Source organism: Rhineura floridana, chromosome 1 (assembly GCF_030035675.1).
Source record: "Rhineura floridana isolate rRhiFlo1 chromosome 1, rRhiFlo1.hap2, whole genome shotgun sequence".
In the NCBI taxonomy this organism is placed as follows: domain Eukaryota; kingdom Metazoa; phylum Chordata; class Lepidosauria; order Squamata; family Rhineuridae; genus Rhineura; species Rhineura floridana.
Window position 1 is genome coordinate 102189744 of NC_084480.1, and position 13908 is coordinate 102203651.

The following is a 13908-nucleotide window of genomic DNA, read 5'->3' on the forward strand; positions in this document are numbered from 1 at the left end:
TTATCTGCAAAGTCCTCTGAAAATGGTAAGCCAGGAACCCTTGCATAGTCTATGAGAAAGCAGCTGAGAAGATATTGGTAATTACAGGCCAGATGGTGCAGTCTGTTCTTTTCAAACAGTATTACGACTTGCAAGTATTGTGTTCCACCTCATATCCATTTCAAGAAGAACATCAGGATTACCTTGGCCAAGTACATGTTGAATGGTTTATGAACCAAAGTGATTAATGGAACTTTTTTTTTTTTTAAAGGAGCATGATTGGCTGCTGTGCCTTCCCTGGATGAAAGTGATTTGTCACCCTAGTAAAGCAGATCTCCTTTTTAAAAATGGAGTTTTTGGAGTTTGGAAATGCATTGAAAAATGTGGGATGATTGAATGAGTAACGGGAAGATGTGTAATGACCCCACAAGCCAATCAGAATGAATACTGGATGCATGTTCATTGTCATATAGCTGTCCCATAAACCAATCAGAATAAATGCTCTATGAAGACCAGACATAGTCTAACCACCACATAAGGTTTTTGTTCAAGCAAATCAGGATGCATGCTGAATAAACAGGTCATCCAGAGGAGCCCACTATGCCTTTTTAGAGGAACAGGGAAAGCATGTGCCTACCAGATAATGTTAATTAACCTTCTCCATTTCTTGGGCTAAAATTGCTGTTTCAATATTATGTGAGCAGTAACCTTATTTATATATTTAAACACACACTTGTATTTGAGATAAGACATGATTTTAGTATCTCTTGTGAAAGTATAAGTATATGGCCAAGTCCCTTTAACTCTACAATAATTACTGGGGGGTTCATAAGATCCTACTGATTTTGTCATTAACTTAATCAGCTGTTCCAGTTATCTCTGGATGTTAACAAGTAGAAGCAATTAATATCTTCATTAAGAAATAATTTTGTCATATTTCAGGACTGCCTGTTTCACAGAAACATGACTGGAGACTTAAAAGCATTTGTAGATAAATACGGTTTTGATGTCCTTGTCATTTTGGCCAGCTACTTATCAGAAGAAAGGCAAGAAAAAAGGCAAATAGCAGTTTATTCAGAAAACATGGAGCTGGGAAATCAGGTAAGTATCATGAAGGAAAGAGTAAAGTTATGTTGTCTGTGTTCTAGTACAGAAAACACCATTGCATTAACTTTTGGTATTTTTTTGTAACATAGGATATGTGATTCATAAAAATTATTACATTTATTGAGTGCAAACAAAATAGCTTGCACTGTTCTGTGAGCAACAATGCAATAAAATATCATTAGATGGTTAAAGGAATGTGGGGGGAGGAAGAAGAGAGAAAACTTATTTTTTTTAAGCAACATAATTTTAGATGATATATACATTAGGATCATTCCTCATTTTGTTTCCTTTTGCTCTCATTTCATAAACATCTAGGGATTTCTACACATATTTTCAAGACTTCCTATTCAGAGGCAGATTAATCACAAAGAGTGTAATTGCACCAGATTTGTGTTTCTCTGCCATTCAGAGGCCCACCACTGGCATTGCTGTACTTTATTCCCCACCATTCCAAGTGCTTATGTCAGGCTTGGATAGGGAGGAGGAGCTGAAACTGATGTGCGAAAACTGAGAATGTTAGAGTCTGAGAAGGGCTGAAATCAAGAATTTGGGAGTTGAATATGGGTGTTTAAATCTGATCCAGCTGTGTGTTCTGTTTCTTTGCTCTGAAAGCTACCCAAACCTAACCATAAGACTCCAGTTCTTTTTTCTCAAAAAGAAATCTAAATAAAGTTTGGTCTGAATGTCTAAAAGCTTAACTGTTAGAAAGTGAAAAATGTTGTTTTTAAAATATTGGACGAGAAGGGCAATATTCATTCTAATTAAACATACAATGCATAAACTACAACTAATTTAATAAATACACTGCTGTTTTTTCTCAATAGATTTGTTGCGAGTTAGAAGAATGCCAGAATCCTTGCCTGGAACTGGATCCTCTGGAATATGGATGTGATCAACTCCTCATTTACCAACAAGAAAATTCTTTAGCCAATTATGATGAAATATTTCTGCTAATGAAAGATGTTATCAGCAGGAGGCATCCAGAAATGGCACCAAACAGTAGAACGTCTTCCACTGAAGCTGTTGCTGGAAGTGCTCCACTTTCTCAAGGATCTTCTGGTATTATGGAGCTGTATGGTTCTGACATTGAACCGCAGCCAAATGTTGTCAACTTTATAGACAACCCTCAAGATCATAATGGATCTGCCCAAGCTCATGCTGATGTTAATATAGATCTTGTGAGTCCAGATAGTGGACTTGCTACTATTAGAAGTAGCAGATCTTCCAAGGAGAGCTCAGTTTTTCTTAGTGATGATAGCCCAGTAGCAGAAGGAGCTGCATCTCATCACAGTTTCCTTTCTGGTTTCGATTCCTATAGTCCCATTCCTGAAGGAGCAGTAGCTGAAGAAGAAAAGCCTCAGCCTAGAAACAACAGTGACAATTTTGATCTCTTCAACTTTCATTTAGCTCCAATAGCTACAGTTCAGATGGATTCTTCTCATTCTGTGGACTGTTCCCCTGCTGATGATTTCTCCCATGACAGTGGTTCATCAGAAGGACAGCCACCAACTGACTCAAACGTCATTGATGAGACAAATCTATCAGAATGTGACATTGCAAATTATTCCACTGATTTACCAATGGCAAGAAATGAAGAAGATGGCATAGTAAAATTTGATGAGTATAGCCACCAGCAAGAAAATCCTGGGTTGATAGGCCTGGAAAATTATTCTTTTTGTCCTGAAGTGTTGAAAAGTGTCGAGAGAAGAACTCCACCAACCTCTGTTAACAGTTCTGTGGAAACTTCACCTTTAGATAATAAGCCACCTTTATTTTATCCACAAGATATAATAAAAAAAAATAATGAAATGGATCCTGTGAACAGTTCTCAGTCTCGTGTTAGATATGGGAGCTGGTGGGATGGTTTTCAGTTAGATTCTAAAAATGCTGATACGTGGAGTTCAACTGAACCAGAAACTTTATTTCAGAGTCCTGATTCATGGAAAGACTATAAAACAAATCTATTACTAAGAGAACAGACTGACAGAAGAGCCTCAGACTCAGTATGTGTGCAAAAACAATGGACAAATATGGATCTTTCAAGAACAGGTATCTGGGAGAACCAATTTGGTCCTGCTCAAAATGAACACACTTTGGAATACCAACAAAAAGACTGTGAACAACAAATGGAAGACTTTGCTAACATGTGGAACTCCAGTCAACCTGTTACTGCATTATCTGGTCCATGGAGTAATAGCAATAGTAATGGTGGACACATTGACACCAATTCACCTAATGTTTGGGCAAAATATGATCATGATAATTCTGGACATTCAGAGGGTACATTGAATGTTCCTCAGGTAGATTTTGATCATATTTCACTAAGGAATCTTGATACATGTGTTATGTCTAAATGTTCACCAGAATGCTCTGCAAGCAAGGATTGTGAACATCTAAACTACCAAGGGGATCTAGAATCCAAAAACAAAGGGCAAGATAGTTCAGTAGAAGACAGCAGAGCATACAAAAATACAAAATCTGGTACTGGTGATATGGCCAAGGAATTCCAAAGTGACACTATACATAAACCCAAACAATTTGAAAAAAATGATGGATGGGGTGTATATGACACAAACATCAGAAAAGATGTACTTGGAAGCCTTGTCTCTTGGGAAGATCCCTTCTCATCATATAGAGAATCAGATTTTATTACCTCAAATACACATGAAGATTTTATTGTTTCTCCACCAGATACAAATTATTCAACATCAGACTCGTATGTATCACCCACAGGGGTTGGTGATGAAAAAGAAAGTGAAGGCAAACTTTCTGACAGAGAACCAATCTTTGATCAAATGATAAATTACAGCTCAAGTGAACTTGAAACATGCAGTTTAGCAGATGAGAAAACATTATCGCAGACATCTCCTATCCATTCATCTGATTCCACCTATGAAGTTAGAAGCCCTTGGAAAGCACCACTTAATAATGAAAACCAAATGGAAGCTGTACATTCTGAAGTTACTGTTGTAAGAGACACTGTTGATTCAGAACAAAAAATTGCCACATATTTTTCAGATGACCACTGTGTTGACGAAAGTAGTCCTTCTAGTTCTGAAGACTGTAGAATAACTATGATTTCTACACAGAAAAATAACAATTCACCTCTAAATAATATAATGCACATCACAGAAAAAAGAACGAAAGTAAGTTGTGGTGTCACCCTTGAGGACACAGATGACATGAAGAGCACCTTTTCAGTTAGTGATCAAGTAAAAGGAAATGAACAGTTAGAGCAGGGCACTAAACTTCTAGATAAACAGTTGAACCAATGGGATGAACAGCTTCAGTATAATCAAGAGGCTGGATTAGAGCACAATGACATCTCTTCTGCCTCAATGCAAGGAGTCAAGCAATATCGAAGGACAGACGAGGGAAGTGGACAAGTCATCCTTATCAATAATAGGGATGAAATCATGCAAAATGACAATATACCATTGCCCCCTCCACTCCCTCTTGTGTATAGTAGCAGTTCAAAGGAAAGCAGGACAATTTTTGATTTTCCCAGTTCACCAGAAAAAACAAGATATAGTGGAAGTCTAGAAGATGTAGTAGCAGAACCATCAGAAATAAGCCTGCCATTTCTCAATCAGATTCATCTGGTCAGTGAGAAAAAGAAGGGGGGATCTCTAGACAGCAATGCAGAATGTTTTGCTATGTCTCCCAAAACAGAAAACAAACCCTTGGTACATTGTCCTGACATGGATGATTACCCAAATTACAGTTTAAACATGGCATCCCCATTGGTTTCTGGAAGTCTGGATAGGGAGCTTTTGGCACAGAAGATCCCTGAGATGAGAAGGTCATCTCCAAGTTCCACTACACAGTACAACAATCAAGGAAAGCATTCCCCAATATTGGTTGAAAGTCAAGATGTATGGAGTAAATTGGGGAAAAGTAAGTCAGAGCCACCATTATTAATAGGAGAACATCAGGAACATTTATTGGAAGAACCCATTCCTAATTTGAATATTTGCATACTTGAAACAGAAACTCCTGAAAATGTTTCAGAAATGCTTAGCAGAGATGAAACGTCTTTGGAGGATAAAAATCAAAAGAGATCAATGGAAATTCCACAGGATCCATACACAGAATATACTGAAGCCCTGGATACCACAAATATGCCTACAGTAAATAATTTGTTGTCCTATGAAATGGATTCTTCTGAGGGAAGTGAAGCTTCTGAAAGTCTGGAGTCTGAGAATAAGCTTTCAAATAAGCTTCCAAATGAGAGATGTATTGATATTACATCCCATCATGAGGTGTCTCAAATTTTAGATACTTGGAATGTATCAATAAATGAACAACCACAGTCTGTTGTAGTAAGTCCCAAGACAAATGAAGCACTTGAAGGATCAGATACCGCATATAATTTCCCAGCAGATATTTCTATCAAAAACACCTGCAAGGAAGATACCACTTGTAGTGGTTCCATTGACTATACACACTCAAGCGCAACAAGTCCTGATATGAGTGATTCTTCTATAAATGTGCATATTTGGGACAGCTTGCAAGTAGCTAATAATCAAAAAGAAAATGAAGGTGCTTGGGACATCACAAATGATGGCGAAGGAGCACCTGGAAAAGCATCACTTGAGACTAAAAGCCAAGAAGATTCTGAAACAAGCACTGATCACAAAGTGCCTAAAAACTTAGATCTTTGGAATGCTCATGTAGATGATGATACAGTATCTTCTTTATCAAGTCCTGGAAATGATATTGATTCAGAATACTTGAATGTACATCAAGCAGGAATGCCGTCAGATTTACACCCTGATAGACTAGAGAATGACATGAGAGGGCAGGAATCTGTGCATTCTCATGAAACAAACCTTGAAATTGATTCCAAAAGTTCAAGTGCTCAGTCTAATTTGGAGGGAAACATCCATGTAGTCACATTAAATGAAAGTTCTGAAAGTTCTGCTTTTAACACTTCAAGGGAGGATTATGTTAATGAAACTTCTGAATGTTTAGTGCATTGGGGAACAAATCAGGATGAAGTGGATGATCATACAGCACAAACCTCTCCTATAAATCACAAAGGAGATTATGGGCCAAAGAATTCAGATGCATGGGATGTAATCATACGAAGTCATTCTGAAACTATATTAGAAAAAAATCAAAAATCCATTGTGAACGATCTTGGATTTCCAGATGATTCCTCAGAATGGTGGAATTTACAAAGACAAGATGAAAGTTCAACAGAACGTGAACAATTTAATTCCAGTCATGATTTTAAAACCATAGTCACTGCACAAGATGCAATGCGAGAAAGGAATGAAAAGCTAAGATATCTTGATATTCATGATGCTGCTAGATGTGCAAATGAGTCTACTCAATATAATAGTGAAGCTGAATGCAAAAATAGAACACACTCATTGGTGAACAAAAAAGATGTACTAGATCAAGATACTATAAACTTTGAAGGGTGTGGCCCATTGTCACCATCATGTGAGGACGAAAAGGATATAAAACAAGAACCTTTTATTACTGCTGAACAACCTGTTCTAGAAGACTGGCAATCAAGCTTGTTGAAAGCACTTGCTCAGGTAGATCCAACACTTGGTCTGCTAAGAGATAATATGAGTGCATCATCCATCAACCCAATGGGTAAGAAAAATACTAGTCAAAACTGTCCATCTGATCCTCCACTGCTTTTAAAGCCAACAAGGAAATCTAGTCCAACATGTGATGAAGTTCCACAAGAAAACTCATTTGTTCCAGATACATTACAAAGTAACACCCCTGATGAAGTTCAGCCATTTACTGTTGATCCGGATTTGTGGACTAATGTTGAACAGCCTTTCATTTTGAGAACAAATGGAGAAAATCCTGATATATTAAGTCACTGCGATCAAGACAGCAGTTCACAGGCCTCAAGCAGTCCTGATGTTTGCAATGAATACGAAAGCAAGCAAGCATGTGTCAAATCTTCCGTTATAGCTGAGCCTGAAGAAGCTGCTCAGATGTCTCCGATGCTGTCAGATATATACAAAGACACAGGCTTTGTTTTTAATCAGCAGCAAGCAATTGACAGAGAAAAGTTATGTCCTGAAAGTTTGTGTCTTCCAAATGATTATGAGATAAGTGTTGGGGTGTCCTACAAACAAACACCTCCTAAAACTGAGGATCCATCTGAAATTAGAAAGGAAAATACTACACAGGAATCTGACATAGCAAATAAAACAACTATTGAACTAGATGATCTGCCATGTTTCTGCAGTGGAAATTTAGAAACAGAATCCTTAAACCTGGATAGCAATGCATTTGAAAATAAAAGTTTTGAAGAACAGGAAAGCTCAGCTTGCACAGATAAAATGAAGTCTATGGATCCTGCTGTTGCTCCAATTTCACCCACAGGGATGTGTGATCAGATGGAAACACCAGATATACATAGCATCAGTAAGATGTCAGTTACCACTAACACATCTACCATACTGAATGAAGTTAATCCCCTGACAATCATAGACAGTGAATCAGAAAAAATAGTAGAAATCAATGCAACACTGACAAAGAAACACTCATTGCACACCTCCCTAGAAGAAGAAAATGAAGTTTTCCTCTATGGTGCAGGAAGTCAGTATGCTACTGATATTAGACAAGAATCTGAAAATATGCAGGAGAATCATAGCCCATGGATTGTAGAATCACCCACGAAACAATCATCACATGTGTGTACTTCTCCATTTGTTGAATCATTTGGTACTGATTACATTCTTAAAGGTGAGGTTGCAGAAGTAGATCAAGGTTGGGGATCACTATTAGTAGAGTCTGATGGGACTCCTGGATCTTCATGCACTTTGAAAAGATTTGAGTATGAAACAGATTCAAGTAATATTGAATCACCAGCTGGTGACAATGAAATTAAGCTTTCAGAATCTAAAGCTACTGATGTCAAAGGTGAGGCTCAAGAAGTTCAAGTCTGGGGATCATTTTTGTTAGAATCTAGTGAAACTCCTGAATCTTCATATGTTTTAAAAGAATTTCAACATGAAAGAGATTCAAGTAATACTGATTTACCAGCTGGTGGTGGTGAAAGGAATCTTTCCGAATCTAAATGTAGTGATACCAATGGCAAAGCTGGGGAATGTTCTCAAGAAGATCAAGACTGGGGCTCTTTATTATTAGAATCTGAAGTAACTCCTAAGTCAACTGATTCGTTGAAAGAATTTGAGTATGAAGTAGAATCAATTAATATTGATTCACCAGCAGATGGAGTTATAAGCATGGCCAGTGGTGAGTAATTAATGCATTTACTAATAAAACATGGGTTAGACAAATGAAAATGTAGCTGTAGGAGATATAGTGTAATGCTGACATACTGGACAGTGTTATGCTTGTATTTTGGAGATTTAAAACTGTGTTTAAATATTTCCATTGTCATTCTTGTCTAAAACAGGCAATATTGTTATTACTGTTTTGTGTACTGGCAAAGGGAAAAAATGAGACTTTGTTCTCAGTTGTGTGTATCACATCATGCAATACAAATGTTTTATTTATGTATTTTTGTCAGTCATCTAGAATATCTTGTGATTAGACACTAATTCACTAAGTGTAACCTAAGCAAAAATAGAATAGGAGGAATTGCATTAATAACCAGTCTTTTGTTTTTAAAATTTGCATGAGCAGTGACTTAAATGCTTTAACTGAAACTGGTCATTTTTTTTTCAGAAGATGTATGTGAAACACTTCATAATGTAGGTGAAGAGTGTATGTCCACAGAAAGGCCAGAGCTGATAAGAACAGAAAAAAGGGAAAACACAAAGTTAAAGGAGGCAGATGATCAATCTTCATTAGAGATGGATTATGTCCTCCTTACTGGTGAAGAAACTGTATCTTTGAGGACGGATATCTTGGTAACACAAGAAAGCAATTTCACTTCACAGGAAGCTACAGTGGTAAAACAAGTGGATTCTCTTAAAACCTTTTCAGCAGACTCCTCGGATACATTTCAGTCAATCTCCATAATAAATAAAAGTGAAGGGCAGTCTACTCTGGAGACTGAATGGGATTCTTTCTATTTAACAGAGAAAAGTTCTGCTGTTGTACCTCAAAAACTGGGAGATAAAAAGAAATCACCCAGAAGCCCTGCACAAGATCAGGAATGGACGGTGGTAGGCCAAAATGGAGTGGATGATATATCGTCTGAAGAACACTATAGCAGGACAGACACAATAAAGTCATTGTCTAGACACCCTGTTAAAGAATTAGAAGATGTTTTAAGCCAAGAATTGATTTGTGAGACACAAACTGAAAGTCTACTAGAGAGAAACCCTCACAAATCATTGGAACAAGAGGACGAGAATTTACACAATAGAGAGACAGATGCTGTTTTATTGCAAGTTATTGCGGGTGATGGTGAATTGGATGTCCATTCACAACATCCTGGAGATGGCGTGGTGACAGAACGAGAAATAGAAGAGGAGACCCAATTTGTTGGCAGTGAAAAGGAACTCAGCCATTTAACAGGGTAAGGGCAGGTCCACAGATTTTATTTCTGATTTAATTTTCTGTATGAATATAGGCCAAATGGTCATACAACTTCCCAGAACCAAATGCTATTTTTCATTACACAGATGGGGTATGATAATGGATCCAACTAGTGGAAAGCACTTCTGGTTAAGCAAGGTGAGGCACTCAATTTTACCAGCCCCCACCCCTGCTGCAGCCCTCCCTGCTATATTCTACACTGTTCTAGAAGGTTGCCTAACTCTCAGGAACAGCGTTTCATGGGGATTGCACTGGATAGGGGACAAAAATCAGATGCACACTCGGTACAAGTGGAAGTGTTTTCTACAAGCACAAAGCCACCACTGGATTCTACTCATAGATTTTGTTCTTTATTATATTTTTCAAATTAATTACTAATGTTTATAGTTACAAAAAAGGATCCTGCAATGCTTTTCTCTGTCTTTACTAGACTAAGCCTAGCTCCTCTTGAAAGATTTTGCTACATTGAATACAGATAATGTAGCACTTGGTGCATTGGGTCTTATATCTTCCTTGTCATAACACCTTCTCACCTACCTCTGTCCAACTTGCTTCTTTTCCTGGTGTTGGGGGGTTACCATATGTCCCATTCCTGACAAACATCTACCTCTTTTAGAGACATCCAGGTTGGTGGCTATCACTGCCTCTTATGGGAACAAATTCCATAGTTTAATTATGTGCTGTGTGAAGTACTTTCTTTTGTCTGTTCTGAATCTTCCAACATTCAGCTTTATCGGATGTCCACAAGTTCTAGTGTTATGAGAGAGAAAATCTTTTTTCTATCCACTTTCTCCATGCTGTACATAATTTTATAATTTTTGATCATGTCACCTTTACTTGCCTTTTCTCTAAACTAAAAAGCCCCAACTGCTGCAGACTTTCCTCATAGGGGAGTTGCTCCATCCCTTTGATCATTTGGTTGCCCTGTTCTGAACCGTTTCCAGCTCTATAATATCCTTTTTGAGGTGAAGTGACCAGAACTGTACACAGTATTCCAAATGCGGCTGCACCATCAATTTGTAACGGCATTATGATATTGGCAATTTTATTTTCAATACTGTTATGAGCATGGGGGGGGGTTGGAATGGATGATTTCTATAGGTCACCTTTCCAGCCTCTGATTTGGAATCCTATGCCCTGGGGACTGGCTCTGCTAGTCAGATGAATCTCCTTTGTTAACCAAATAGAGTGGCCAGGTAAGATAATGGGCCGATCAGTTGCCTAGCAACGGAGAATGGGCTAGGAAGACCTCTTTTGTGATTGAAACTCTGTAGGAGAGTGTAATGTTCCTCCCCTGGCACCACCTGTCAGGCTCCCACCCGTGGCTACCACCAGGGAGAAACATAGTTTTTATTTTTCTTTAGCTCACCCTAGCACAGATCTCACAAGATCCCACTGCTAGGCAGCAGCACCAGCCACTACCTGTAAACAATACTGCTAGAGACTTCGCCTTGTCTCCCTATGGCTTATTGTTACTTTGTGTCTGGGTGCCCTTGCCGTCCACAACCCCCCTGTATCTTTGTCTATAAAGCATACAGCCCTAGGTTGCCCTGGATACTTGATAATACACTATCTCTTCACCACTGCCACCATTTGATACTGTTTCTCCGCCTTGGTAAATACCCTGCCCTCCCTTCTGGTCTGTGAATCCCCAGCCAAGGATCAGGCTTTAGGTAAACCAATAAAAGTATTTATTTGATAACACCAGGAAATAACAAGATTACTTTAGGAATGTTCAACAAGCGTATGGTTTCATATAGTGTCACTCTTTGTTTCCAGTCTTACATATTCTGTCTAAATACCAGCCAAATATAATCCAACCCACAACCAACTCCAATCCACTCTCCACAACCAACTGCCCACAACTCCCTCACAAAACAGCACCCTGAACCAACTGTCATCCTCTCATTTATACCTTCAGCCATTCAAACGCTGAGCCAATCATCATACAGCATTCTCTAGCATTCCAGCCCATGTACTCCCCCCTCTCACTCAGTCAATTACCATATATCACTTAATAAACCCGCACTTACCATATTTACAGATATTAAAATACAGGTACATCACAGAGAGCCTTCCCCACACACACACACACACACTCCTGGCAGCTAGCAGAAGGTGTGTGCTTGTAGTTTTAGTGTGTTCTAGAGAATGGCTGGGGCTGCAGGCACGTAGACAGGCTATCCCTCTGCATCATGGCTATAGGATGCCCCTGAACCCAGATGGAAAGCTGGATATTGGACTGCTGATGCATTGAACCCCTCCATTCTTGAGCTCAGGTTGGAATGTGTGTAAATAAATAAACCATATTTCATAAAGACACCGCGGTCTCCGCTGACCTTCTTCCCAAAGGAAACAAAACCCTGGATGGGTGCAGGGACCCCCGAAATCTCACTGCTTGGAGATTGTGGGAGGCGCGCAACAATACTTTCCCTAATAATCCCTAGCATGGAATTTGCCTTTTTCACAGCTGCCGCACACTGGGTCAACATCTTTATCAGCTACAGCCCCAAGGTCTTGTTAGGGAGAAGAATGGAAAATTAGTGGGAGGGAAAATGGAATGGAGTACTCTGGAAGACGGCATGGTTGACTGAACAGAAGCACTCTACACTGTAACATTTTGTTGCAGGTCCCATTTGTACCCTTCTGTTGCATAACCGATCTATCTCTCTACTGCAGTCCTAATACTGGCTGCTGGCAAAACTCTCTCCACATGCTAGGAAATTAGAGGCTTATAGTGAGGCATTGAATAGGAGTGATTGCTGCTCCCCTATCTAGCATGTGCATATGTTTGATGGCTGCAACAGAAGGCAAAAGGCAGGGTGCAGGTGCACAAGCTGTTGTAAGCAGAAAGCTTACAAAGGTAGTGACAGTTGCTGTCTTTGTCATTTGCATGGGAGACAGTATAGGAAGTGGTTCTGGGAATACATGCAGCCTATGAAGGAAACCAGTCTTTCATCTCATAAGGGTGAAGTGTTAAGGCTTCCCAGGACTTATATTCTTTGCATTCCTACAGTCTTTGTCCTCTGTTATCCCAGAACTATGCACGCCCCATCATAACATCTACTGAGCACAGAATCAAACTGCAGAAAGCTTTTTGATTGTTGTGTGGCATTTTGGTTGAGCCTAACAATTTATTACCCTGCATTGGCTATTGGATGCAAATAAATACCATTTATAAATGAGTGATTCATATCGGTGGTGGGGAGGTGATGTGTGTGCAAATCAGTTGCTTGTACAATTTTCCTCCTTGCCACCATTATATATTTGTGTGTGCATGTGTGAAACAACATTTGTGCAACTTGCATTTAGAGAACTGGTGCAGTGGCGAAGCAACTGACCTACACACTGGGAAGTCAGGGTCCCTGGATCAAATCTCACCTGTGCCCTGAATAGGAACAGCTGTAGCTCAGTGGTAGAGCATTTGTCTTGCATGAAGAACATCCCAGATTCAGTCCCCAGCATCTCCAGGTTGGGCTGTGGATGTCCCCTGCCTGAAACCCTGGAGAGCCACTGCCAGTCAGTATGGACAGCACTGAACTAGATGGACCAGTGGGTCTGACTCAGCTTCCTATGTTCCTATGAACTTTAGATCGGCTAGCAAATATGTTAGCCATTTAACATGTAGTGAGTGGCAGACTGATGTGTGAGGCAGAAATTCCTAATTAAAATCTTGCCTCTGACATAACACAGTAGATATCCTTGGGCAAGTTGCCATCTCTCACTCTCAACCAACCCCAAGTCTGCAACATAGCTATAATAATACCCATTTTACAGGGTATTGTATGGATTGAGAAGATGCAATGCAGGTGAAGTGGTGGCTTTTTAAAAATGATTTTAAAGCATAGTCCAAACACTAAGTATTTTTATTATTGTGTTCTTGCCTGCAATTTGGATTGTATTCATTTTCAAAATGCAAAGCAGAATACCCAGGTGTTATTGTCCCAGATATCCTGCTTAATGAAACCCATCCCTGATGCACTTTGTTTATGCTCAGAGGCATACTTCATTCTTAATTATTACTCAAGTACGTGGACTGCTGGGTGCCATCTATAGACCTGCCTGGATCCACTTGCAAATGTTCCTGTTCTTTGTTGTGAAATGTTGGAGGGCATGACACCCTGAAACAATGTAATGTAAATTAGCAGTTTATGTTTACCTACCTTAGCTGTAGCCTGGTTTAGTGCAAAATAGCTAGCTGGTATTGTGCCTTAAAGAGGAAACATGACGACAGCGAATTAGGCGAGATCTATGGACAAGGAATTCCTGCCTCACAAGTGCTATGTAATTGTCCCTGCTAGACAACAAGAGGAAGGGGTAAGCAACAACATT

At 39.3% G+C, this 13908-nt stretch overlaps 2 protein-coding genes across 5 annotated transcripts in view; one reads left to right on the forward strand and one right to left on the reverse strand.

The window, feature by feature from the left end:
* The window catches only part of PRUNE2 (prune homolog 2 with BCH domain), a 197047-nt gene that overhangs the window by 108237 nt on the left and 74902 nt on the right, over positions 1 to 13908 (forward strand). For all 4 annotated transcript variants that reach the window (XM_061627567.1, XM_061627595.1, XM_061627575.1 and 1 more), the window contains exons 7-9: positions 922 to 1080; positions 1911 to 8322; positions 8758 to 9556. In XM_061627567.1, coding sequence (XP_061483551.1) covers positions 922 to 1080; positions 1911 to 8322; positions 8758 to 9556 — 7370 coding nt within the window. The remainder of the gene's footprint in view (positions 1 to 921; positions 1081 to 1910; positions 8323 to 8757; positions 9557 to 13908) is intronic.
* LOC133385153 (uncharacterized) overlaps positions 1 to 13908 on the reverse strand; it is an 86798-nt gene that overhangs the window by 5787 nt on the left and 67103 nt on the right. The gene's annotated exons all lie outside the window — the stretch shown is intronic.